Source organism: Anomaloglossus baeobatrachus, chromosome 1, assembly GCF_048569485.1.
Source record: "Anomaloglossus baeobatrachus isolate aAnoBae1 chromosome 1, aAnoBae1.hap1, whole genome shotgun sequence".
NCBI lineage: Eukaryota > Metazoa > Chordata > Amphibia > Anura > Aromobatidae > Anomaloglossus > Anomaloglossus baeobatrachus.
In genome coordinates, this window is record NC_134353.1 from 694,029,292 (window position 1) to 694,055,626 (window position 26,335).

The 26,335-nt window shown below is 48.4% G+C and overlaps 1 protein-coding gene across 2 annotated transcripts in view; it reads right to left on the reverse strand.

Moving 5' to 3' along the window:
- GCN1 (GCN1 activator of EIF2AK4) overlaps positions 1 to 26,335 on the reverse strand; it is a 214,029-nt gene that overhangs the window by 83,043 nt on the left and 104,651 nt on the right. For both annotated transcript variants that reach the window (XM_075320343.1, XM_075320336.1), the window contains exons 15-25: positions 18,958 to 19,110; positions 17,788 to 17,880; positions 17,555 to 17,630; positions 17,307 to 17,466; positions 17,032 to 17,221; positions 16,826 to 16,950; positions 15,883 to 16,061; positions 9,186 to 9,279; positions 2,723 to 2,836; positions 1,718 to 1,916; positions 1,460 to 1,609 (exon numbers count right to left, since the gene is read on the reverse strand). In XM_075320343.1, coding sequence (XP_075176458.1) covers positions 1,460 to 1,609; positions 1,718 to 1,916; positions 2,723 to 2,836; positions 9,186 to 9,279; positions 15,883 to 16,061; positions 16,826 to 16,950; positions 17,032 to 17,221; positions 17,307 to 17,466; positions 17,555 to 17,630; positions 17,788 to 17,880; positions 18,958 to 19,110 — 1,533 coding nt within the window. The remainder of the gene's footprint in view (positions 1 to 1,459; positions 1,610 to 1,717; positions 1,917 to 2,722; positions 2,837 to 9,185; positions 9,280 to 15,882; positions 16,062 to 16,825; positions 16,951 to 17,031; positions 17,222 to 17,306; positions 17,467 to 17,554; positions 17,631 to 17,787; positions 17,881 to 18,957; positions 19,111 to 26,335) is intronic.

A 26,335-nucleotide genomic window follows, 5' to 3' on the forward strand; every position in this document is an offset into this window, starting at 1 on the left:
ATCCGTCTAGGAGGGCAACTTTAGGTTCAGGCAGCGTCTGACAGACCACCAACAGACCCACCATCTGCTGCAGATCCTGCACCACCTGTGCATACATCTCAACCACCTCCTGTGACTTGGTCTGCAAAAACTGAGCCAAAGCATTCGCCTGAGCCATAAGGGCCCTACAGAAAAAGTTCGGCCAGTTATAATGTCCCGAAATGACCAGTGAACACAGGGAAACCTATACTGGCCCTAAGGCTGGGGCCCCTGTGCTCACCCTTACACCCGGAAGTACCCTTGAACGTAGGAAGGTCTTGGCCTAAAACCTAGGCCCTATCTCCTGTCCTTATTTGTCGGTAGGTTTGTTGACTTCGCTTCTTACCCCTTCCACCTGGGTGGTGGGTTGTGGAGGGAGGGCTTATCATCAGGAACAAAGACAGGAGTCTAGGTTGGAGGCCCGGACCTCCCTACCTTCAAGGATACCTCCGGGTGTTAGTGAGAGCACAGGGGCCCCAGCTGTAAGGCCAGTATAGGTTTCCCTGTGTTCCCTGGTCACTTTGTGAAATTACATACACGTTTCCATACATTCACAAAATTGCTATGGATGTTTCTAAAGGAATGTATCAATGATATATTTTAATAACTAATTAAAATCAGAATGTGAAGCAATTTTTTCTATGCTGTTTTATACCTAGATGTCAGATTGTTATATTTTTTGTCTATGCTCATGAGGACATCTTGCCTGTGCAGCAAACAGAGATATGCTTTACAGCAGTCACATGGATTCTGGAGACAATAGTTTGGAGAGGTTTATTGACTGCTATGGGAGTCTTCTAGGTTTGTTCTGTGTTGTGTGCAGGGAGGGGGAGGAGGTCACCTTTGACTACTGTGAAATGAAGATCCGGTGTTACCATTCACTGTACGTCTGCCTATAATGATTAAGGAAAACATATCCTGACTGCACAGAAATCTTTAATCACAGAATCCAGCAGATTTACAGCTCTCACAAATAATATTGATCCGTAAAGGAGCAGGTCTAATAAGTTTGCATACGACATACATGTGCATGATGGAACTATCTAAAGGATTTGGTAATTAATTTTTAATATCGATATGCAGAATTTGTTTCTGGTTAGCAGCAGGTTTCCCACAGTGGCTTCACTAGAAAGACAATAAGGCAATTAAAGCTGAGAAAGAAAAAAAAAATTGCTGGACCTGGATCCAGCAGCCTCGTTGATAGTCTGTAGCTGCCAGAGCAGAGACCTTCGTATCATGGTGCCTAATGCATTGTGTGTGGAGACACCAAACACTTCTCAAAAGTAAAACATCCCACCCCATGTCACATCAATCATTTTACCTAATGTATATCAGAAATACTAGATTATTCTTGGAGGACTCTGAAACCAGTTAGATGGGCTACGATCCACATACTGCAGCATTTCTTAGGTACAGGATTAAAAAACAAAGCTTTATTCACCTGGGTCATCCTTTCGCTTGGGTACGGTATAAGTGTGTAGGAGGGTTACTGCTCTCTTCACTGCTACTGGCAAATCTTCCTGGCACCAGGCGGGATCCAGATTACATTCTGGTTTCAATAAGCGCAGAGTAATGTGGGCAAGCAATTTTCCTATGCACAAAAAAGCCATATATCACTGCCAATTCTGAGAGATGTAAAACCTCGTGGCAAGGACAATCTCTGTTCAAGATATTACTAAAAGAAACAAAGGCTATTTACCAAATGTTCTTAAATGTGCTGGCATAACGCTCCCAGCTAACCGCACAAAGAGAACATGGATCCGAGAGGCAGAGAGCGGAGACTTGAGTAAAGGCAATAAGCTGCTGGTCAGTGCAGGGATATGCTGAGAAAGACCAGGGGAGCTCTGCTGGATGATACAGTCCAGAAGTCGGAGAGTGTTTTCCAGCTCCACATCCAACTAAGAGAAAAAGAAACAATTTTATCAATCCTATCACCAAGTATTAAATAAATGGGATCTGTCAGCTGATACATGCTGCCAGATCCACAGGCATTGGCTGTATGACTTCTGAAATGTATGCTCGTCTCTAAAACGCTGCCACATTTCAGAGAAAAACATATTCTAATGGCCGCCAGGTACCAAGCCGCACAGGAAAGTCATCAGACAGGTAGGTCCCCAGGGGCTTCATCCAGCCCGCTAAAACTGATTGACGGTTCTCTCCCTGCGCGTATGTATAGAAAGAGACATGTCATTCATTGGTAGTAGGCGGGAAGAAGCTGACGGTAGCCCGCCTTTCTGACTAGGCACACATTTTCGGCGGCTTTTAAATGCTTCCCCATTTCTGTCAAACATACATAACTGATATCATTCAAACAGTGTCTGATACGTCCTGCAAGTGGATCGGGCAGCATGTATCCGCTGTCAGGTTCCCTTAAATAACACTCACAAGCTTTAAAAGGTTTGTATAGAATCACAGTTGCGCCAAAGCCTCAGTTTGCTTCTCATGTAGCTCTTTGGGATAACGGCCCACCCCTGCAATTGGGTGAAAACCATAGCCCTCTTTTATTTTCTTGTTCTCGGTTCATTATATAGCTTCTACAATCAACTCACGTTGTATGAGGCTCTCAAGGTAAGAAAAGTTGGGAACCTCTGTACTAAGAGTACAAAAGCTCCTACTTCACAAGTAATGTCTGACTAGCGTCATCTGCAAAACCGGCTATTGCCTTGTGGAAGAATGTAAGTTTATATTGTTAAGATTTTCTCACCTCCTTCAGTCTCTTACGGATCTGACTCTCTTTCTCCATTTGTGCCTGCAGCATTTCCTTCTGTTTACTTGTTAGCTGCAGCTCTTCCTTTATGCCTTTCTTCTTTTTTATCTCCTATAAAGTATCGCAAATTTTGAGATTATATATATATATATATATATATAAAGAGAATTTTGTTTACTTACCGTAAATTCTTTTTCTTATAGTTCCGTATTGGGAGACCCAGACATTGGGTGTATAGCTTCTGCCTCCGGAGGACACACAAAGTACTACACTCAAAAGTGTAGCTCCTCCCTCTGAGCTTATACACCCCCTGGAGAACAAGATCTAGCCAGTTTAGTGCAAAAGCTGAAGGAGAATAGCCACCCACAAGTAAAAACAGAGCAAGAACCGGAACAACCGGAGACTCTGTCCACGACAACAGCCGGTGATAACACGCGGAACAAGAAACTGCCAACAGGCAACAGGGAGGGTGCTGGGTCTCCCAATACGGAACTATAAGAAAAAGAATTTACGGTAAGTAAACAAAATTCTCTTTTTCTTTATCGTTCCTATGGGAGACTCAGACATTGGGACGTCTCAAAGCAGTCCATGGGTGGGAATAAACAGAAAAACTGAGAAGTAGGCGGAGCCTAACTTCACAAATGGGCGACAGCCGCCTGAAGGATGCGTCTGCCCAAGCTCGCATCTGCCGAAGCATGAGCATGCACTTGGTAGTGCTTTGAAAAGGTATGCAGGCTAGTCCAAGTGGCAGCCTGACAGACTTGCTGAGCCGTAGCCTGGTGCCTGAAAGCCCAAGAGGCACCGACAGCTCTGGTCGAGTGTGCCTTGATCCCCGGCGGGGGAGGCACCTGAGAACATTGGTAGACATCCGAAATGGTCGACCTAATCCAACGGGCTAAGGTCGGCTTAGAAGCAGAGAGGCCCTTACGCCGACCTGTGGTTAGCACAAAAAGAGAGGTGCACCGCCTAAGAGCAGCGGTGCGAGACACATAGATCCGGAGAGCACGCACCAGATCCAGAGTATGCAACGCTTTTTCAAAGCGATGAACAGGAGCCGGACAAAAGGAAGGTAGGGTAATGTCCTGGTTAAGGTGGAAAGGAGAAACCACCTTAGGGAGAAATTCCGGAGTTGGACGGAGAACCACCTTGTCTTGATGAAAAACCAAAAAAGGTGACTCCGAAGAGAGCGCAGCCAAATCAGAGACTCTCCTGAGGAAAGTAATGGCCACTAGAAAGACCACTTTCTGTGAAAGACGAAACAAAGAAACCTCCCTAAGAGGCTCAAAGGGGGGTTTCTGCAAAACCGTGAGAACCAAATTGAGGTCCCAGGGATCCAAGAGCCGCCGGTAAGGCGGAATGATGTGAGACGCACCTTGCATGAAGGTGCGATCCTGAGCCAGCCGGGCGATACGCCGCTGGAACAGCACTGACAGAGCCGAGACTTGTCCCTTGAGAGAGTTGAGGGACAGTCCCAGCTGCAGACCGGACTGTAGAAAAGATAGAAGGGTCGGCAAGGAAAAAGGCCAAGGAGGATGGCCGGAAGAGCGACACCAGGACAGGAAAATTTTCCAAGTCCTGTGATAGATCTTGGCAGAGGAAGACTTACGGGCCCGAGTCATAGTGGAGATGACTTCAGGGGGGATACCAGAAGCCGTCAAGATCCAGGACTCAAGAGCCACGCCGTCAATCTGAGAGCCGCAGAATTCTGGCGGAAAAACGGACCTTGTGAGAGAAGGTCTGGACGGTCCGGAAGATGCCACGGCACCTCTACGGACAGATGGAGCAGGTCTGGGTACCAAGCTCGCCTGGGCCAGTCCGGAGCAATGAGGATGACTCGACGGCCCTCCATTCTGATCTTGCGCAGTACTCTGGGCAAGAGAGCTAGAGGGGGAAACACGTAGGACAGACGAAACTGGGACCAGGCTTGAACCAGAGCGTCCGCGGCGAATGCTTGAGGATCGTGGGAGCGAGCCACATAAACCGGAACCTTGTTGTTGTGACGGGATGCCATTAGGTCCACTTCCGGGGTGCCCCACTTGCGGCAGATTGACTGAAACACTGCCGGATGCAGGGACCATTCGCCACTGTCCACGGTTTGACGGCTGAGATAATCTGCCTCCCAGTTTTCCACGCCTGGGATGTGGACTGCGGATATGGTGGACTTGGAGTCCTCCGTCCATTGAAGGATGCGTTGTACCTCCAACATTGCCAGGCGGCTGCGTGTCCCGCCTTGGTGATTGATGTAGGCAACCGCTGTCGCGTTGTCTGACTGGACTCGGATGTGCTTGCCCGCCAATAGGTGGTGAAAAGCTAGGAGAGCCAGAAGCACGGCTCTGGTTTCCAGCACATTCATCGAGAGGGCTGACTCGGACGGAGTCCAAGTTCCCTGTGCTCGGCGGTGGAGAAATACCACTCCCCAGCCGGATAGACTGGCATCCGTGGTGAGGATCACCCAGGACGGGGCCAGGAAGGAGCGTCCCTGAGACAGAGAGAGGGGCCGAAGCCACCACTGAAGAGAGCTCCTGGTCTGTGGCGACAGAGCCACTAACCTGTGCAAGGAGGAAGGCCGCTTGTCCCAACAGCGGAGAATGTCCAGCTGCAATGGACGCAGATGGAACTGGGCAAAGGGAACAGCCTCGATTGACGCCACCATCTGACCCAGCACCTGCATCAGGTGCCTGATGGAATAACGGCGGGGCCTCAGCAGAGAGCGCACCGCCAGTTGGAGGGACTGCTGTTTGATTAAGGGCAACTTCACAAGTGCCGGCTGAGTCTCGAACTGCATCCCTAGGTACGTGAGCCTCTGGGTCGGAGTCAGAGTGGATTTGGGCAGATTGACAAGCCACCCGAATTGGACTAGAGTGGCGAGAGTGAGCGAGACACTCCGCTGACAGTCTGCGCTGGATGCAGCCTTGACTAGAAGGTCGCCCAGATAAGGAATCACTGCCAACCCCTGGAGGTGCAGAACCGCTACCACTGCTGCCATGACCTTGGTGAATACCCGAGGGGCTGTGGCTAACCCAAAGGGAAGAGCCACGAATTGGAAATGTTCCTCTCCGATTGCAAAACGTAGCCAACGCTGGTGAGAAACTGCAATTGGCATATGGAGATAGGCATCTCTGATGTCGATGGATGCCAGGAAATCCCCTTGGGTCATTGAGGCAATGACTGACCGCAGAGACTCCATGCGAAAATGCCGCACCTGAACATGCTTGTTGAGAAGCTTGAGATCCAGGATGGGCCGGAAGGAACCGTCCTTTTTGGGGACTAGGAAGAGATTTGAGTAGAAACCTCTGAACCGTTCCCGGGCGGGAACCGGTACAATTACTCCGTTAGCCTGCAAGGATGCCACGGCCTGAGAGAAGGCGGCGCCCTTGGAGCAGGGGGGAGTTGACAGAAAAAATCTGTCTGGCGGGTTGGAAGAGAATTCTATCCTGTAGCCGTGGGAGATGATATCCCGCACCCACTGATCGGAGACGTGTTGAAACCACGCGTCGCCAAAGTGGGAGAGCCTGCCACCGACTAAGGACGTTGCTGGCGCGGACAGATAGTCAAGAGGAGGCTGCCTTAGTGGCAGCAGCTCCTGCGGTCTTCTGTGGACGCGCTTTTGTGCGCCAGTTGGATTTTTGGTCCTTGGCTGAGTTAGTGGACGAGGCCGAGGGCTTAGAGGACGACCAGTTGGAGGAACGAAAGGAACGAAACCTCGACTGATTCCTACCCTGGACAGGTTTCCTGGTTTTGGTTTGTGGCATGGAAGTACTCTACCCGCCAGTAGCTTCCTTAATAATTTCATCCAGCTGTTCACCGAACAGCCTAGACCCAGCAAAAGGGAGTCCAGCAAGGTACTTCTTTGAAGAAGCATCTGCCTTCCACTCACGAAGCCACAAGATCCTGCGGATAGCGAGGGAATTAGCCGAAGCCACCGCAGTGCGGTGAGAAGCCTCCAGCATGGCAGACATGGAATAGGATGAAAAAGCTGAAGCTTGGGAAGTTAAGGTAACCATTTCGGGCAAAGATTCCCTAGCGAGGGAATGCATCTCCTCTAGAGAAGCAGAGATGGCTTTGAGAGCCCACACTGCTGCAAAAGATGGGGAGAACGAGGCCCCTGCCGCCTCATATACAGATTTGGCCAGAAGGTCAACCTGGCGGTCAGTGGAATCCTTAAGAGAGGTGCCATCAGCCACTGATACAACGGTCCGGGCTGAGAGTCTAGACACCGGGGGGGTCTACCTTTGGTGAATGAGCCCACTCCTTGACCACCTCAGGTGGAAAGGGAAAACGGTCATCAGAACCACGCTTTGGGAAGCGTTTGTCAGGACAGGCCCTAGGCTTGGTCACAGCGGCCTGAAAACTGGAGTGGTTAAAGAACACACTCTTTGTCCTCTTAGGCGAGGTAAACTGGTGCTTTTCTGCCAGAGAGGGTTGCTCCTCTGATACTGGCAGATTGAGATCCAGTACAGAATTAATGGACGCAATCAAATCACTAACATCTGAGTCACTTTCGGACAGATCAATGGGGCACATGGAGTTAGCCTCCGAGCCCCCTGTAAAGGCATCCTCCTCGTCCTGCGAGTCAGCTTCTGAAAAAGAGCCGCGGGACGAGGAAGGAGAGGGAGCCCTGCATCTCCTTTTAGGAGGACGGGGTCTGGGACCAGATGATGAATCCTCTGTGAGCTCCGGTCCTGAGAGAGCCCTAGCAGCAGAGGCAGCCTGTGAAGGGGGCTGATGCATGTTCAGCAAAGTCCTGGACAGCTGTCCCATGGAGTCGGCAAAAGACTGGGAGATAGCCCTAGATAAGGATTCTACCCAAGCCGGGGGTTCAGCCACAGGAGCCGGAGCAGCCGGAGAGACCACTGGGGGTGCGATTCCAGGCTGAGGCATCGTCAGATTAGAGCAGGCATCACAATGTGGATAGGTGCTCGGTTCAGGCAGTAGGAGCTTACATGCAGTGCATACTGAATACAGCTTTGGAGCCGTGCTCCTCGTGTGAGACATGCTGCTGGAGTGGGGGCTCTGCCAGAATGACCCCCAGAGAGTATATACAGAGGTCCACAACCAGAGGTTGTGGCTTACCAGACCGCTGAGCGGTGTTGTGTGCCCTCCAGATCCCGAAGCCCGGACCCCCAAGCAACCCCGGCAGGGATGCTGCAGACCAGTGCTGATCGCAGGGAAAAACGCTGAGAAAATGGCCGCCGGAGCGAAGAGAGAGGACGGGATTCACTCTGGGAGCGGGATCTGGAGGGCCATAGAGACTTACAGGGGAGGAGACATGTACCCAGTGAGGAGTGTCCCTCCCCTGTGCAGAACGGCCGCTGGGCGGAGCCGCGCTGTCCCTCTGCATGAATGACATGCGAGGGCAGTGAAACCGAAAGTAGGCCTCCGGCGAAGCCGGGGCCTAAATTTGAGCGGTGCGGCCGGCGCGCAGGCACCATCGGCGCGGTTCTCAGGCGACAGCCAGAGAACCCGCCGGAAATGTCATAAAACTCACTCAGCACACTCTCCCACAACAATAAAGTACAGGGACCCCCAATATATAAACGTCTCAGGTACTTAGCTTGCTGAGACGCAGGGTTCCAAGTCCCTGGGGATGAGTGCTTCGGTCCAGCAGGATCCTGAAGGGCTGCGGATGGAGACCGGTCTCCTGCCAAGCATGGAGAACCGTGCTGGCTCCCACTTCAAGCCAGAGCCCAGGAGGGATGGTGAAGGAGCACGGCATGTAAGGCTCCAGCCTTGGAATCAACCTTAACAGCACCGCCAACACAGTGGGGTGAGAAGGGACATGCTGGGGGTCCAGGCTTGGAACCGCTTTTCTTCAAACTCTTTCCAAAAATGAAAACTCAGATGAGAATGCATGCGTGGATGTATGCCTCCTGAACACAAAGCGATAAACTGGCTAGATCTGGTTCTCCAGAGTGTAGTACTTTGTGTGTCCTCCGGAGGCAGAAGCTATACACCCAATGTCTGGGTCTCCCATAGGAACGATAAAGAAATATAATATGCATTTGAGATCACGTCATAAAATAGACCGGGCAGAGCTGTATAATGCAATCCACAATCAATAATCAGCACAATATACGAAAATATAAAGGGAAACTTCAGGAAGGAAATGTAAGCACTTGATTTTTTGCTGCTGTTCTACACATTTATTATTCTACCTATGAATATATAAACAAACAGACCACACAGCTGTGGAATATGCATGTTTTGCGGATTTTAATGCAAATTTACTAATCTTTTCACCCAACGCCTTGCTCAGGGTGAAATCCATGATGGAAATGTGCAGAGTAAATTCAAATGCTGAAGCATTTGGATGATATTTGTTAATAATCTCTCATTTTACTCATACAGTAACAATCTGTAGAATTTCCAAAATTTCGACAGAAATTTCCAAAATTTCACGAAATTCAAAAGAAAAATCTACAGGATAAAAAAAAAAAAAAAAAAAGGTGACCGTATATACCTCTTTCAGCTCCAGCTCAATTATTTGCTCCTTGAAAGAATACGCTTTATTCTCTCTCTTCATATTTGCCTTTTTAAGACTATCCTGTTGAGCACTAACAAAAAAAAAATGGAAAAAATAATTAAGCATAAAAAAACAAAAACACATTAAATATCAAATTAGCAAAACCATAGCATTCCAGATTGAGACATAATTATTCATTATACAGGGCTGTGCCCACAGAACTAAAAAGAGAATTTTGTTTACTTACCGTAAATTCTTTTTCTTATAGTTCCGACATGGGAGACCCAGACCATGGGTGTATAGCTTCTGCCTCCGGAGGACACACAAAGTACTACACTAAAAAGTGTAGCTCCTCCCTCCTAGCATATACACCCCCTGGATGACCAAATACAGCCAGTTTAGTGCAAAAGCTGAAGGAGGACATCCACCCACAAGTAGAGAGAGCAAAACCCGGAACAACCGGAACCTCTGTCTACAACAACAGCCGGTGAAAACACACGGAACAAGAAAACTGCCAACAGGCAACAGGGAGGGTGCTGGGTCTCCCATGTCGGAACTATAAGAAAAAGAATTTACGGTAAGTAAACAAAATTCTCTTTTTCTTCATCGTTCCTTATGGGAGACCCAGACCATGGGACGTTCCAAAGCAGTCCATGGGTGGGAATAAACAGAAAAACTGAGAAGTAGGCGAAACCTAACTTCACAAATGGGCGACAGCCGCCTGAAGGATGCGTCTGCCCAAGTTCGCATCTGCCGAAGCATGAGCATGCACTTGGTAGTGCTTTGAAAAGGTATGCAGACTAGTCCAAGTGGCAGTCTGACAGACCTGCTGAGCCATAGCCTGGTGCCTGACACCGAAGAGGCACCGACAGCTCTGGTCAAGTGTGCCTTGATCCCCGGCGGGAGAGGCACTTGAGTACACTGGTAGGTATCGGAAATGGCCGACCTAATCCAACGAGCTAGGGTCGGCTTAGATGCCGAGAGGCCCCTACGCTGACCAGTGGTCAGCACAAAAAGAGAGGTGCACCGCCTAAGAACAGCGGTGCGAGACACATAGATCCGGAGCGCCCGCACCAGATCCAGAGTATGCAACGCCTTTTTCAAAGCGCTGAACAGGAGCCGGACAAAAGGAAGGCAGGGAAATGTCCCGGTTAAGGTGGAAGCAGAAACCACCTTAGGGAGAAAGTCCGGAGTCGGACTGAGAACCACCTTGTCTTGATGAAAACCAAAAAAAGGTGACTCCGAAGAGAGTGCAGCCAAATCAGAGACTCTCTTGAGGAAAGTTATGGCCACTAGAAAGACCACTTTCTGTGAAAGACAAGACAAAGAAACATCCCTCAGAGGCTCAAAGGGGGGTTTCCGGAAGCCGTGAGGACCGGATTAAGGTCCCAGGGCTCCAAAGGTCGCCGGTAAGGCGGAATGATGTGAGATGCGCCCTACATGAAGGAGCGCACCTGAGCCAGCCGGGCGATACGCCGCTGGAACAATACTGACAGAGCCGAGACCTGTCCCTTGAGGGAATTGAGGGATAGTCCTAGCTGCAGACCGGACTGTAGAAGGGACAGGAGGGTCGGCAAGGCAAAAAGGCCAAGAAGCATGGCCGGAAGAATGACCCCAGGACAGGAAAATTCTCCAGGTCCTGTGATAGATTTTGGCCAAGGGATACTTCCGAGCCCGAGTCATAATGGAGATGACTTCAGGAGGGATACCAGAAGTCGTCAAGATCCAGGACTCAAGAGCCACGCCGTCAATCTGAGAGCCACAGGCTTCTGGCGGAAGACGGACCTTGTGAGAGAAGGTCTGGACGGTCCGGGAGATGCCATGGCACCTCTACGGACAGATGGAGCAGGTCAGGGTACCAAGCTCGCCTGGGTCAGTCTGGAGTAATGAGAATGACCCGACGGCCCTCCATTCTGATCTTGCGCAGGACTCTGGGCAAGAGCTAGAGGGTGAAACACGTAAGACAGACGAAGCTGGGACCAATCTTGAACCAGTGCGTCTGCTGCAAGAGCCTGAGGATCGTGGAGCGAAGATCCACGTCCGGAGTGCCCCACTTGCGGCAGATTGACCGAAACACTGCCGGATGCAGAGCCCACTCGCCGCTGTCCGCGGTTTGACGGCTGAGATAATCTGCCTCCCAGTTTTCCACATCTGAGATGTGGACTGCGGATATGGTGGACTTGGAGTCCTCCGTCCACTGGAGGATGCATTGAACCTCCAACATTGCCAGGCGGCTGAGTGTCCCGCCCTGGTGTTTGATGTAGGCAAACGCTGTCGCGTTGTCTGACTGGACTCGAATGTGCCTGGTCGCCAAAAGGCTAAGAGAGCTAGAAGCACAGCTCCGATTTCCAGCACATTGATCGAGAGGGCTAATTTGGACGGAGCCCAAGTGCCCTGCGCTCCATGGTGGAGATATACTACTCCCCAGCCGGATAGACTGGCATCCGTGGTGAGGATCACCCGGGACGGGGCCAGGAAGGAGCGTCCCTGAAGACAGAGGGGCCGAAGCAACCACTGAAGGAGCCCCTGGTCTGTGGCGAAGCCATCAACCCGTGGAAGGAGGAAGTCCGCTTGTTCCAACAGCGGAAAATGTCCAGCTGCAGAGGACGCAGATGGAACTGGGCAAGGGAACCGCTTCCATTGATGCCACCATCTGACCCAGCACCCGCATTAGGTGCCTGATGGAACGACGCCGGGGCCTCAGCAAAGAGCGCACCGCCAGAGGAGGGACTGCTGTTTGACTAAGGGCAGCTTCACAAGTGCTGGCAGAGTCTGTAATTGCGTCTCTGGGTACGTGAGTTTCTGGGTCGGAGTCAGAGTGGACTTGGACAGAATGACAAGCCACCCGAATTGGCTAGAGTGGCGAGAGTGAGCGAGACACCCCGCTAACAGTCTGCACTGGATGAAGCCCCGACTAGAAGGATGTCCAGGACAAAAGGATCACTGCCAACCCCTGGAGGTGCAGGACCGCAATCACTGCTGCCATGACCTTGAGAATACTCGATGGGCCGTGGCTAACCCCAAGGGAAGAGCCACGAATTGGAAATGTTCCACTCCGATTGCAAAACGTAGCCAACGCTGGTGTGAAACTGCGATTGGCACATGCAGATAGACATCTCTGATGTCGATGGATGCTAGGAAATCTCCTTGGGTCATTGACTGATCGCAGAGACTCCATGCGAAAATGCCGCACCTGAACATGCTTGTTGAGAAGCTTGAGATCCAGGTCGGAAGGCACCGTCCTTTTCGGGGACTAGGAAGAGATTTGGGTAGAAATCTCAGAACCGTTCCCAGTCGGGAACTGGTACAATTACTCCATTGGCCTGCAAGAATGCCACGGCCTGTGAGAAGGCGGCGGCCTTGGAGCAGGGGGGAGTTGACAGAAAAAAATCTGTTTGGCGGGCTGGATAGAATTCTATCCTGTAGCCGTGGGAGATGGTGACCCACACCCACTGATCGGAGACGTGTTGAAACCACACGTCGCCCAAGTGGGAGAGCCTGCCACCGACCAAAGGACGTTGCTTGCGCGGCCAGATAGTCAGGAGGAGGCTGCCTTAGTGGCAGCAGCTCCTGCGGTCTTCTGAGGACGCGGCTTCATGCGCCAGTTGGTTTACGGTCCTTGGCTGAGTTAGTGGACGAGGCCGGGGCCTTAGAGGACGACCAGTTAGAGGAACGAAAGGAACGAAACCTCGACTGGTTCCTGCCCTGGACAGGTTTCCTGGGTTTGTGGCATGGAAGTACTCTTCCTGCCAAAAGCTTCCTTAATAATTTCATCCAGTTGTTCACCGAATAGTCTGGTCCCAGCAAAAGGGAGCCCAGCAAGGAGCTTCTTTAGAAGCATCTGCCTTCCACTCTCGAAGCCACAGAAGCCTGCGGATAGCGAGGGAAATAGCCGAGGCCACCGCAGTGCGGTGACAGTCTCCAGCATGGCAGACATGGCATAGGATGAAAAGACTGAAGCCTGGAAGTTAAAGCAACCATTTCGGGCATAGAGTCCCTGGTGAGGGAATGCATCTCCTCCAGAGAAGCAGAGTTGGCTTTGAGAGCCCGCACTGCTGCAAAAGATGGGGAGAACGAGGCCCCAGCCGCCTCATATATAGATTTGGCCAGAAGGTCAACCTGGCGGACAGTGGAATCCTTAGAGAGGTGCCATCAGCCACTGATACAACTGTCCGGGCTGAAAGTCTAGACACCGGAGGGTCCACCTTTGGTGAATGAGCCCACTCCTTGACCACCTCTGGTGGAATGGGAAAACAGTCATCAGAACCACGCTATGGGAAGCATCTGTCAGGACAGGCTCTGGGCTTGGTCACAGTGGCCTGAAAAACTGGAGTGGTTAAGGAACACACTCCTTGTTCTCTTAAGGTATACTGATGCCTTTCTGCCAGAGGGGGATGCTCCCTTGATACAGGCGGATTGAGGTCCAGTACAAATATAATGGACGCAATCAAATCATTAGCATCTGCGTCACCTTCGGACAGATCAATGGGGTACATGAAGTAGCGTCCGAGCCAATAGTAAAGGCATCCTCCTCGTCCTGCGAGTCAGCTCGTGAATCAGAGCAACGGGATGAGGAAGGAAAGGGGACCCTGCGTCTCCATTTTAGGAGGACGGGGTCTGAGACCAGATGAAGAATCCTCTGTGAGCTTTGGTGAGCGAGCCGTAGCAGCAGAAGCGCCCTGAGAAGGGGGCTGATGCATGCTCAGCAGTGTCCGGGACAGCTGCCCCCTGGAGAGAGGGATTCTACCCAAACCGGGGGTTCAGCCACCGGAGCCGGAGCAGCCGGAGGGACCACTGATGAGCTTCCAGGCTGAGGCACCACTATGTTAGAGCAAGAATCACAATGTGGTTATGTGCTCGGTACAGGCAGTACGAGTCTACATGCAGTGCATATTAAGAACCGCCTTGCAGCCTAGCTCTGATGTGAGACATGCTGCAGAAGTGGGGGCTCTGGCCAGAATGACCCCCAGCAGAGTATATAAACAGAGTATATAAGCAGCTCCACAACCGGAGGTTGTGGCTTGCCAGACCGTTTAACATAGAGACATCTCTGTGCCCTCCAGATCCCCCAGCCCAGGCCCCCATTGTCACAATGTGGTTATGCAGACATGCTTGAGAACGCTGAAAAAATGGCGCCGGAGCGAGGAGAGGGGGCGGGGCCTACTCTGAGAGCAGGATCCGGAGGGCAAATGAGGTATACAGGGGAGGGAATCTTTCCTCAGTGAGGAGTGTCCCTTCCCTGTGCTGAACAGCCGCTGGGCGGAGCCGCACTGTCCCTCTGCATGACTGACATGCAGGGGCAGTGAAATCGAAACTAGGCCTCAGGCGAAGCCGGGGCCTAGATTTAAACATGCGGCCAGCGTGCAGGCACCATCGGCGCGGTTCTCCAGTGAAAACTGGAGAACCGGCCGGAAATGTTAACACAGTCACATAACACACTCTCCCCAATATATAAAGTACAAGGGACCCCTGGAAAGACCACTTTCTGTGGTAATAACGTATCAGTACTTAGCTTGTGAGACGCAGGGCCAAGTCCCTGAGGGAAGAGTGCTCCGTCCGGCAGGATCCATAGGGGCTGCGGATGGAGACCGGTCTCCTGTGAGGCAGGGAGAACCGTGTTGGCTCCCACTTCAAGCCAGAGCCCGAGGGATGGTGAAGGAGCGCGACATGAAAGGGCTCCAGCCCTGAAATCAACCTTAACAACACCGCCGACACAGTGGGGTGAGAAGGGACATGCCGGGAGTCCAGGATTGGACCCGCTTTTCTTCAAACGCTTTCCAAAAATGAAAATCAGATGAGAATGCATGTGTGGATGTGTGCCTCCTGAACACAAAGCATTGAACTGGCTGTATTTGGTCATCCAGGGAGTGTATATGCTAGGAGGGAGGAGCTACACTTTTTAGTGTAGTACTTTGTGTGTCCTCCGGAGGCAGAAGCTATACACCCATGGTCTGGGTCTCCCATAAGGAACGGTGAAGAAATCTCCCGTCAGATCAGGATGTATTATCCCATAGATTAAACAGTAGTCTCCATACAATGTTGATAACAGAACTGTAAGCATATTTAAAGTGATGTTGTGAAGGTAGCCTAAGCTATAAATTGTTCAAACGTAATAAGAATATTTGTGTATGTAAATAATCAAAATGTAGATGTAGCAGCATAATTATCTGTGTGTCTATATAGTAATCGCACAGACCCATAATATCATTCTAAACTGTATATACAATAAAAGGTTAACCAAAGATAATGAAGCCAGAATGTGAAACAGTGAAAGTCTTCATGATGATTAGTAAAAGTCTTATCCGTAGTTTCACACAGAAAGATTGTATAATGAACAGATGTATTTTACAGCATACTGGGAAAAACTGGGGAGTGGAATACTCCCTACTCCCTGTTGTTTCAAGGCCAATGTTGCATTCTGTATAATTGAGTTTTTTTTAATACACAAGTTTAGTCAATGACATTGGCTCATACAGCGAACATGTCTTGTGTGATCATTGTCTGATTCATTAATATCTGTACATACAGCTAATACAGCACCAGCCTCTGATATCCTGTATGAAGATACCATTAGCTATCTTCACCTAAATTTCTACCTTGACAATCTATCCAGAAGATCCACCTCCGTAGAACTTTATTAGTTGGGTTTGACTAAAAGGGTTAAACAACTGTTCTTACACAAAGTGATAAATACCTATGTAATATAGATTTGTCATACAGCTCTCCCTCCGGGGTCAGCATGATCGCATACTCTTCTCTGGTAACTTGACACAGGGCTGGATTTTGCAGCGAGTCCGTTATAACACCTATTAGCCTAGGAAGAACGTTGTCTGGAGATATGCGAGACAGCGTGCCAGCTGCATTGAGGACAGCCTGAAATCAAACATTTTTGTTGTGTATGGAGTAGTTATTAACAGCATCTTCTCAAATATACTACAACAAATAATCAATTAAAACGGCATATTATAGTAAGGACCAGAAAAATCGTATTATAAAGTAATATTATCCATATTATATAAAGTTTAGCATTCATCTAGTTTGGATAATCCTTTTTTCCAAAACAAGTGCCACCTCTGTCCACAGGCTGTGTCTGGTAGAGCAACTTAGATCGAATCAATTAAAGAGTATTTGTCACCAGGTTTTTCTCACCTAATCAGAAAGCAGCATAATGTAGAGACAGAGGCCCTGATTCCAGTGGTGTGTCACTTACTGAGCTACTTGCTGTAGTTTTGATAAAATCAGCAGATTATGACTAGACAGTCAACAAACTTGTTGCCATGCTGTCCTCCATATTCATAAGCGCTGTATAACACCGCCCCATCTACTTATTGACAGCTTTTTGCCTATGCACAGTATACATAGAAAGTTGCCAATCAGTGGTGTGGGCAGGGTTATACACAGCTCAGCATTCAGAGGACTGGTATATCTGCAGCTGATTAAACAGTGATTTTATCAGATTGACAGAAAGCAGACCAGTAAGTGATGCATAGCTGGAATCAGTCTGTGTCCCTAAAGTATAATGCTCTAAGATGGGGAAGCAAATACCTGGTCACTAATTTGTTTTGAATGGAACTAGAGTTCATGAACAATGGACTATGTCGTGCACCGACTGTGAATAAATTATAATGCACACTGACCTGCTCACTGGTGGTATTAGAAGTGATTAGAGGTAGAAATTCATCGAATTGGGTGTCTATGAATTCTGCAGGATCGATCTTCAGCTTGTACATAACGTCTACCCACAGATCTCCGTATGAAGAGGCTGTATTCATAAAAAGAATTGTTACAACATGCAAGAATTACATTCTTCTTATTCTTTTGTATACAATTGTTTCTTTCTCACCAACTAATGGATGGTTTGCTAACACCAGAAGCTCCTGGGCCAGATTTTCTGCTTCTGAAGAGTCAGATTCCAACCCTGGCACACAAGTAAGAACATGAATTGCCTCTTGAAGGATCCGTGGAGATACATAAAATTTCCCAGTCTCTGGAACGTCATCTGAATCCGTGACTAAACTATCAAACGGTACCAACTGTGAAAAGCAGAAACATTGCCTGTAAATGTAGTAAAATAGTCTTTATGCTGCAATTCCAATGGAGGAATGTACATTTCTTTACCTTGTTTGAATTTAGGACAACCTTCAGCTCAGACAACAGGCCCCGTAAAAGTTTGGTGCCCCCAAGAGATGCCAGCAGCCTCTTGATGGTTTGTTGGCATTGCTTACGTACTTTCCAGGAGCGAGACAGCAGGATGGTAATCAGAGCATGGTAATATGGTCTGAAAAGCAACATCAAAAAGGATGGTAAACCTTACATACTTCATAAAAAAAAATAAATCATCAAGCCACCTTAAATTTGGAACGTACTGAGCACGTTTGTCGGGGAGCCTGTGGATGTGGTCCAGTAACAGCCTCTCACATAGCTGCAGAAGGGTGCAATGACCTAAGTAAGGCAAAATAATAGGAAGCCAGTCAGTTTTTATTTAAGAGGAATACATAAGGGTAATATTAAATTTAAACAAAGTTGTAGAAAAAAGCAGACACTATTTAGTCAGAAACATACTGTAGAATATTAGAAATTAAACATAGCCTATACTTACATTCCTCAGTTGCTGAAGAAAGAAACTTATCAGAAGTGAAAATCTGTCTCTTATCATCAGACAGCAATTGCCAAAAGTTATTTAACTTGTTTTCTGGGAAGAGAAATCAAACACAAAATCAGAAAATAGCATGTAATCTGACATGGAAATATCACTAAAGGGTTACTGTAATGTAAAGAACTGACTTGTCATCACTAATGCTTGATAAGTGTACTAAGCTAGTTGAGTATTTTGTTGTGATCATACCCCATAGCACGGAATATAAATCATGCGGACAGGTGAAAATGTAAATAAATGTCTCGTTTTAAATACTCAAAGGGTGACTTTATTCCAACACTTAATTGGAGATTATACAGTTATACCATAGAAATGTATTGTGTTCTTCCCCACCATGTGTGCACAGGAGTACATAACAGTAAGGCTATGTGCGCACGTTGCGTACAAGCCCTGCAGAAATTTCTGCAGCGATCTGAAGAGCACATGTGCGCTTTAGATCGCTGCAGAAATGTCCGTAGTGAGCGCCGATTCCATGCGCTCTGCCTGCAGCTCCTGCCATAGACAGAGCAGGAGCTGCCGGCAAAGCGCAGGAAAGAAGTGACATGTCACTTCTTTTTGCGCAGCGCTTCGGCAGTAGCCGAAGCGCTGCGCTCTTAAACGCCACGTGCGCACGGCCCCTGCACAATCTCCATAGACTGTGCAGGGGACGCAGGACGCATGCAGTTACGCTGCGCTACAAAGCGCAGCGTAACTGCATGTTTTTACGCGACGTGCGCACATAGCCTTAAGCAGCTTTTTGTATGTTCCCCTTTAAAAACCATTTAGAGTTTGCACATAGAAGATAAAAAGTTGTATATTGTCATAGAATAAATTGCTACAGTGGATGCCCCTGTACATCAGGCACTACAGTTAGTAGCTGCCATCACAAGTTTGCTATTTGTCATTAATACATGGAAAAATTCAGCTTTAAAACCAGAAGAATTGTGAATGCAGCTCTAGAAGAGAATACATCATAAACCTGAGGATTGCCTACAGTCATTGCCATTGGTGCATACAATAGGAATACATTACATTGAAAGAGTTAATTTTATCAGTGAAACCCCTAAGTCTTTAGATATTGGGAAGATAACTGCAGAAGTGAATAAACTAATATATGTGTTTATGCAATCCTACCAAGTTGACTTTCAGTGACGGAAATCCTACAGACAAGCACAGAGGCAGCCAGAGCCTCCATTATCAAAGATATCTGTGCACTTTGTGCTGCGGCCTTCTCCACAGTTTGAAGCAAAAGGGGTAAAAGTCCCAGTGCTTGCCCCAGAGTATCGCCTGCAAAACAAGAATATCTTTGTATCAATGTGATTTTTGTATATATAAATTCTTCCACAAATACATTTGATGCTCAAGTTTAACCCAAAGTCCTTAAACATCTGGGCGATCCAATACAACGAAGGGGCTGCATTTTACCTGTAACTGGGGCTAACACAACAGCACCAGTTACAAGGGAAATATGAAAATTGAAATTACAAATATTTAAATGCCCTCAAGTCTTTTATGACCTTATGGGAGGCGCACAATGTGTAAAACAAATGAAAACTAAAATAAAATAAATACATAAATTAAAAAACTAGCAAACAGGTTCATCAATCACAACCACTCCTCAATGCTGGTTGAGTTACCAAGGCTGTATCTGCCTGTCTAGTTCCTGCTCCAGGCATCCTTCTGGGGCTCACTCAGCATGTTGTAATACGGCGAGCAGCTATGTTGTGAATGGCAAGGTGGAGAATGTCAGAGGTGGTGTGAACCTGTAGGTTCTTTCTGGTACTTTTAGTGCCATATGTGTTTGGTAAAGTATTCAATGGGTCAGGTTCACAGGTGGCTGGAGAGATGGATGGGTCTACCTACATAATCTGCCCATGGGTGTGTCTGATGTGCCACATGACAAGTAAAATGGAGTCTGTATGTTTGACATGTGGAGTGACTGCAACCAGTATGGGAAGTGGTGGGCTGTGAGAAGGAGCCTCTGGGAGAGGTCCTGTGTCTGAACACTGGTAGGAGCCAGTGTGTGTAAGGAGCAGCCTCTGAAGCATTGTAAAAAGGCTGCTAAACTCACAGTGGTACAGAAGCCTCTGGAAGGACCCAAACTGAGGAAGGTGAGGGTTCACTTCAACTGAATGGAAATGAGTGTGTGGAGGCTGAGTGAGCGCCACTCGGATAAAGTGTATTTGAACGGTGCGGGAGTACAGTGAATATAATGGACCTGAAATCCGTCTGTATTTATGTGTTAAAGTGCAGTTCATGGAGCTGTTAAGAATGATTGACTTATATAACGGAAGTGTTTCCTGAGTCTACCTCACATCGCAAGCAAAATGAGTAAAACCCCCCATTATACAGTGTGTGAACAGTGTGTAATGTCACAGTGTTGTCTGACCACGCAGAGAAGGTTGCCTATACGAGTAAGTAGCTCTGTTGTTCTCTCCATACAGCTGCCGACAGTTCTTAACATCATCCAGATAACAGGAGCCACAAAGCGACAGGTTACGATAAGCGATTTCAGTATGAAGAAGATCCATTACTTTCTTCCTTTTCAGGGATGTAGTCTGTCTAGGACCGAGAAGGACCAGAGTCGCCTCAGAAGCCACAGTTAACAGTTCCGGATTAGTGATGAGCAAGCACTAAAATGCTTGAGTGCTCTTTACTCAAATCAAGCAGGTCAGGTGCTCTGAAAGGCTTGACCTGAGTAATGAGTAGTATAATGGAAGCCAATTATTGGGCACACTGGTTCTCTACACACATACAGCCAGACATAAACAGAGCATTTCAGGGGGAGAGTGGGCGGATTTTAGATTTTATATATTTTTTTAATACATGGCATCTGAAAACGTTGTTTTTCCTCCCCGAGAGCCATTCAGAGACTGCAAGCATTTATCATTGGGGTGCAGTTTCTCATCATTCACTGGAGGGATCAGGCTCTTAGTTTCATATCTTTCCAGAATGACACATAAGAGCATCCGCAATACTCAATTGAGTATAAAGCGTACCCGAACACACCGATGCTAGATCAAATATTGAGCAGTGGCGAACACACTTGCTAATCATCATTCCTGATTCCAATGACTGGGTCAGTCATCCCTTTTCTCAAACAAGGGCTTCATCAATTTTCTCCCTGCAACTTTCCAGGTTGATGAGAATCCCTTTCTCAAGCCGGTTCCATCCTGCCCCCATGCGACCAGTACGGTCGTTTATCCCATCCTTCTTTTCGCCATTCGGGCATTGTCATCCTCCTACCTCAGCAGCAGCATAATGGGCTTAGTTTTTAGCTCTGTCGCTTGAGCAGCTAGGTACAACTAAGTAGGGAGTTGTAGGCTTTCCCCATGCTGCATGGTTTTACTCTAGCCACTCAAGTTTTTTCTCTAGAACTCTTCTCAGTCCAAGGACAGGACGGTACTGCTAATCCTCTTCTGTATCTCAAGATTACGTAAACGTGTTCCTCTATACCTTTTCAGTATAGAGTGTGCGCCTCAAGTGACAATCTCGATGGAATCTGCGGGGCTGCTTCTGCTCAGTGAACTGTGAAGAGGCCTCGTTTCACAGTCCTTTTGTGAACCAAAGTATTCAAGAATCTCTGATCAGTTCATGGTGTTTCCCTTTGGCTTAACCTCTACCCCAGTGTCCCTACGAAGATCATGTCAGCAACATTGCCATCCCATGCATAAGAGGAATCTTAGTCTTCCTTTACCCAGATCACATGGAGTTCAAGGCTCTTGGCTTCTCTCACTCAGAACACGTTTATTTTTTCATTCGGGATTAATCTTCTATAGGACAAAGTCGCCTTCAATCCCGCTCACAGCGTCTAGATCAAGAGGTTTCCTTCAGCATGAACAAGAGCTCTCCTTCCTGTAATAAGGAATTCCGTAGTGTCCTTTGTTGGAGAACTTTATCCAGCACCTCACAGGATTTTCCGTGGAGCCGCACTCCATTATTCTTCTATCTCCAAGGTGAAATGCTATCCCAGTCGGTCAAGGCTGATGCTTTTTGTCACAGACTAAACAATGTGTGTCGAAGAGTTCAGCCAGCTCACATCCTCAGAATAATCTCCGGACTACCATTTTTCCTAACCTGAGTAAGGCCTTCAACAGAAGAGTGGTGCCTCATCAAATGGTCTTGATCAATATACCGTATTTTTCGGACCATAAGACGGACTTTTTCCCCCCCAAATGTTGGGGGAAAGTTGGGGGTGCGTCTTATGGTCTGACTATAAGGCTGCGGCCGGGAATGAGGGTGCTGCAGTGGAGCGGGTCATCGGAAGCACGAGCAGGCAGCGGCAGCGCCTGCTGTGACCACGTGGGACCGCTCATTACATATGCACGCCCATCCTCCCGCCCATCTCTCAGCGCTGAAGCCGGCACTGACAGGTGTGCGGGAGGACGAGCGGGGACGCGCGCTTAGTAAAGAGCCGGTCCGCATGATCACCCCTGGCAATTACAGCCTGGAGTGTTCATGTGCGGCTGTATTCACTGCCCCCCTGCGCGTCATCATTAGCGCGTGGTGCAGTGAATCAGTGTACTCACCAGTCCCCGTGTGTGGAGCCGTCCCCCTGCAGCACGCAATGTCTTCCTGTCTGTGCTGGTCAGCTGATCGGCACAGACAGGAAGACATCGCGATGCTGCAGGGGGACGGCTCCACACACACAGGTCAGCGGCGCAGAGAGGAAGATGATCGGTGCTGGAGGGAGTGAGGAAAAGGTGAGTATAAATGTTTATTTTTTTTTCTCTGTGCTATAGGATACAGGCCATATACCAGGATGGTATATGAGCACGATGGGGGCATATAGCAGGATGGGAGTATATGAACAGGATGGATGGGGGGTATATGAACAGGATGGGGGTATATGAACAGGATGGGGGTATATGAACAGGATGGGAGTATATGAGCAGGATGGATGGGGGAATATGAGCAGGATGGATGGGGGGTATATCAATAGGATGGGGGAATATGAACAGGATGGGGGTATATGAACAGGATGGGAGTATATGAGCAGGATGGATAGGGGTATATGAACAGGATGGGGATTTATGAACAGGATGGGGGTATATGAACAGGATGGGAGTATATGAACAGGATGGGAGTATATGAGCAGGATGGATGGGGGAATATGAGCAGGATGGATGGGGGAATATGAGCAGGATGGATGGGGGGTATATCAACAGGATGGGGGTATATGAACAGGATGGGGGTATATGAACAGGATGGGGGTATATGAACAGGATGGGGTATATGAACAGGATGGGGTATATGAACAGGATGGGAGTATATGAGCAGGATGGGGGAATATGAGCAGGATGCTGGTATATGAACAGGATGGGGGTATATGAGCAGGATGGGGGTATATGAGCAGGATGGGGGTTTATAGCAGGATCATATACAAGGCAGGAGGATCATTACCAGGATGGGTTACCTTAGTAGAGAATTTGGGGACATTACCCCCATAACAGTGTCAGCAGCAGATCCTCGCCCCATAACAGTGTGTCATGACCAAATTTTTTTGCTTAAAGTTTTAATTTCCTATTTTCCTCCTCTAAAACCAGGGTGCGTCTTATAGTCCGGTGCGTCTTATAGTCCAAAAAATACGGTATATACCCATCCTGCTTATTCCTCAGGTATCCTGAGGTACTCTAACTCCTTGTGGGGGTAGTCTTCCTTATAGCAGACACCCTGTGGAAACTTCTATATCTCTTGTCCCATGGCCCTTTTTCCTCCAGCATAAATTAATTCTCTCTGGTTACAGTCTTGCACTAGGAGCTTCTGGTTTCTCCACTTTATTGTGATCGAAGCAGGGAAGCCAACTTATTTTGTACCTATCTCTTCATACACGCTTTTCCAAATGGACGTTAAAGTCCAGGTTGTTCCTCTATTCTTTCCATACTCAGGTGTCTGCCTTCAGGGAATTTGATTCTGTCCACACACTTAATAGTAGCAGCTTCCTGTAGATTCTTGGGACCTTTTAGATGGTGTTTGACACTTTATAGTGCTCTCCTGTGACTAATTTCTAGTTATGTCTTTCCTTGTTGCGCAAAAAGTTTATTTCCGATGACAATCACTTACATGGCCATATTTGCAGTGCTGACAGTCCTGTCTCGTCATCATTCCTCCCCCTAGATGGGGTGGTTCTTGGGTCTAGTTCCCTCTTCTTTCCTAATGGAGTTTCAGTGGCGCACATACTGCTGATGAGTTATGATGGCAATCTGGCCTGTTGTTCAGAATCCTAAGCTCTGGGGGGCCTCTGGCCAGATTTCCCTCATCTGTCATAAGAGGTAGGCCAAGCAAGGAGCAATCCTGCTGCGCCTCTGCACAGTGTAAGCAGCAGGAATCCATCCCCTGTGGCTAGAATGGAGTTGATCCTGTGAGATGATGATGTCACCAAAAGGGGCGGGGCTTCCTCCGCCAAAGTGGAGCGGATCCCATCATCCCATTGCTCAGCGTTGTGCTGTAGCTGAGGCTCTGTGAAGAGGAAAAACAGAGGAGCGGCACCATGAAGCGAGGGGCTATGGGTGAGTAATGTGTTTGGTTTGTTAGGGGCACAGGATAATAATAAATATATAATAATAAGTGGATGTTCCTACATGAGGGCTGCGTATTGGGGGATTATATAGGGAAAGAGGTGATTTTACATACATGGAGCTGGATGGGGAAAGAGGTGATCTTGTCTGTGTGGGGCTGCGTGCTAGGCGCTGTGCAGGAAAGGGGATATTACTAGCTTGGGGGGCTGCATGGGAAAGGGTTACTTGTGTGGGGCTGCATGGGGAAGGGGGTGATGTTACATGTTCATTGTATGGTCCTAATAGAGCCCTCCCCACCCAACAATTCATTAAATAGCCCTGATAGCATCCTCCCCACCCCTCAATTCATTATACAGCCCTGATAGCGTCCTCCCTACCTTACAATTCATTATATGGCCATGATAGCGTCCTCCCTATCCCACAATTCACTACTAGACTCTGATAGCGCCTTCTCCTGCCCCCCAATTCATTATGAAGTTAGCAGGAAGGAATTGTGGGGGGGGACACAAGACCAAGACTAAGGGGTACTTTGCACGCTGCGACATCGCTAGCCGATTGTAGCGATGCCAAGCGCGATAGTCCCCGCCCCCGTCGCACATGCGATCTCTTGTGTTAGCTGCCATAGCGAACATTATCGCTACGGCAGCCTCACACGCACTTACCTGCCCTGCGACATCGCTCTGGCCGGCGACCCGCCTCCTTCCTAAGGGGGCGGGTCGTGCGGCGTCACAGCGACGTCACACGGCAGGCGGCCAATAGAAGCGGAGGGGCGGAGATAAGCGGGACATAAACATCCCGCCCACCTCCTTCCTTCCTCATTGCAGGCGGGACGCAGGGAAGGAGATGTTCCTCGCTCCTGCGGCTTCATACACAGCGATGTGTGCTGCCGCAGGAACGCGGAACAACATCGTACCTGTCGCTGCAGCAAAATTATGGAAATGACCGACACTATACAGATCACCGATTTTCGTCGCTTTTGCGATCGTTTATCGGTGCTTCTAGGCTTTACACGTTGCGACGTCGTTACCGGCGCCGGATGTGTGTCACTTTCGATTTGACCCCGACGAGATCGCAGTAGTGATGTCGCAACGTGCAAAGTACCCCTAAGGCCCTGTGCGCACTGGAAAATGGAATTTTCTTAGGAAAATTTTGTAGGGTCTGAAAGATTACTGCACCCGCGGTAAAAAAAAACGCGGCAAACCGCACCTGAAAGCTGCATGCGGTTTGCTGCGGTTTTACCGCGGTATTGTTCGCAGTATTGCCGCGTGCGGGTTGGTACGTGTGCTTTAATGCATTCAATGCAATAAAGCACATTGAGAAAAAAAAAAAGGTAATTTCCTTCTGAGATAGATAGTAGATAAATAGACAAATAGAGGAATAGATAGAATAGATAGATAGACAGAGGGATAGATAGAGGGATAGGGACTGTCTGCCCCATGACAAGTATGCACCATATAAGTATGATGCATTGAATTAGGCCAGAATTGGGCCGGAAGTGACCGGAAGGTAACTGCATACATAGTCACTGTAAACAATGTTTGTATTTCTATTCACTTTCACCCCTATAATACTTCACTTTTTACTGCCCCCTCTGATCCCTAAAGCCAGTAATGAACTATTCATCTCTCCCTCCATCCTCCCCACCCATCTTACCTTCCCCTCAGATATTTTCCTCCATATTTCACCCAGTGTCTCCAGACACACACGTCCATCTCATGGCCTCTCCTGCTCCCACTTACTAACAGGGCTGTGGAGTCGGTAAGCCAAACCTTCGACTCCGACTCCGACTCCTCAAATTCTCTTGCACCGACTCCGACTCCGGCTCCGACTCCGACTCCGGCTCCGACTCCGACTCCTACATATATTGCTTATAGTTAGGTGAAAAATTTATTGTAGTACATGAATATGTGTATGTGAACATCAGACATTTAATAATTTTTATGATACAATAATCAAGATATTTGGATAGAACATAAAATATATTTATTGGAATA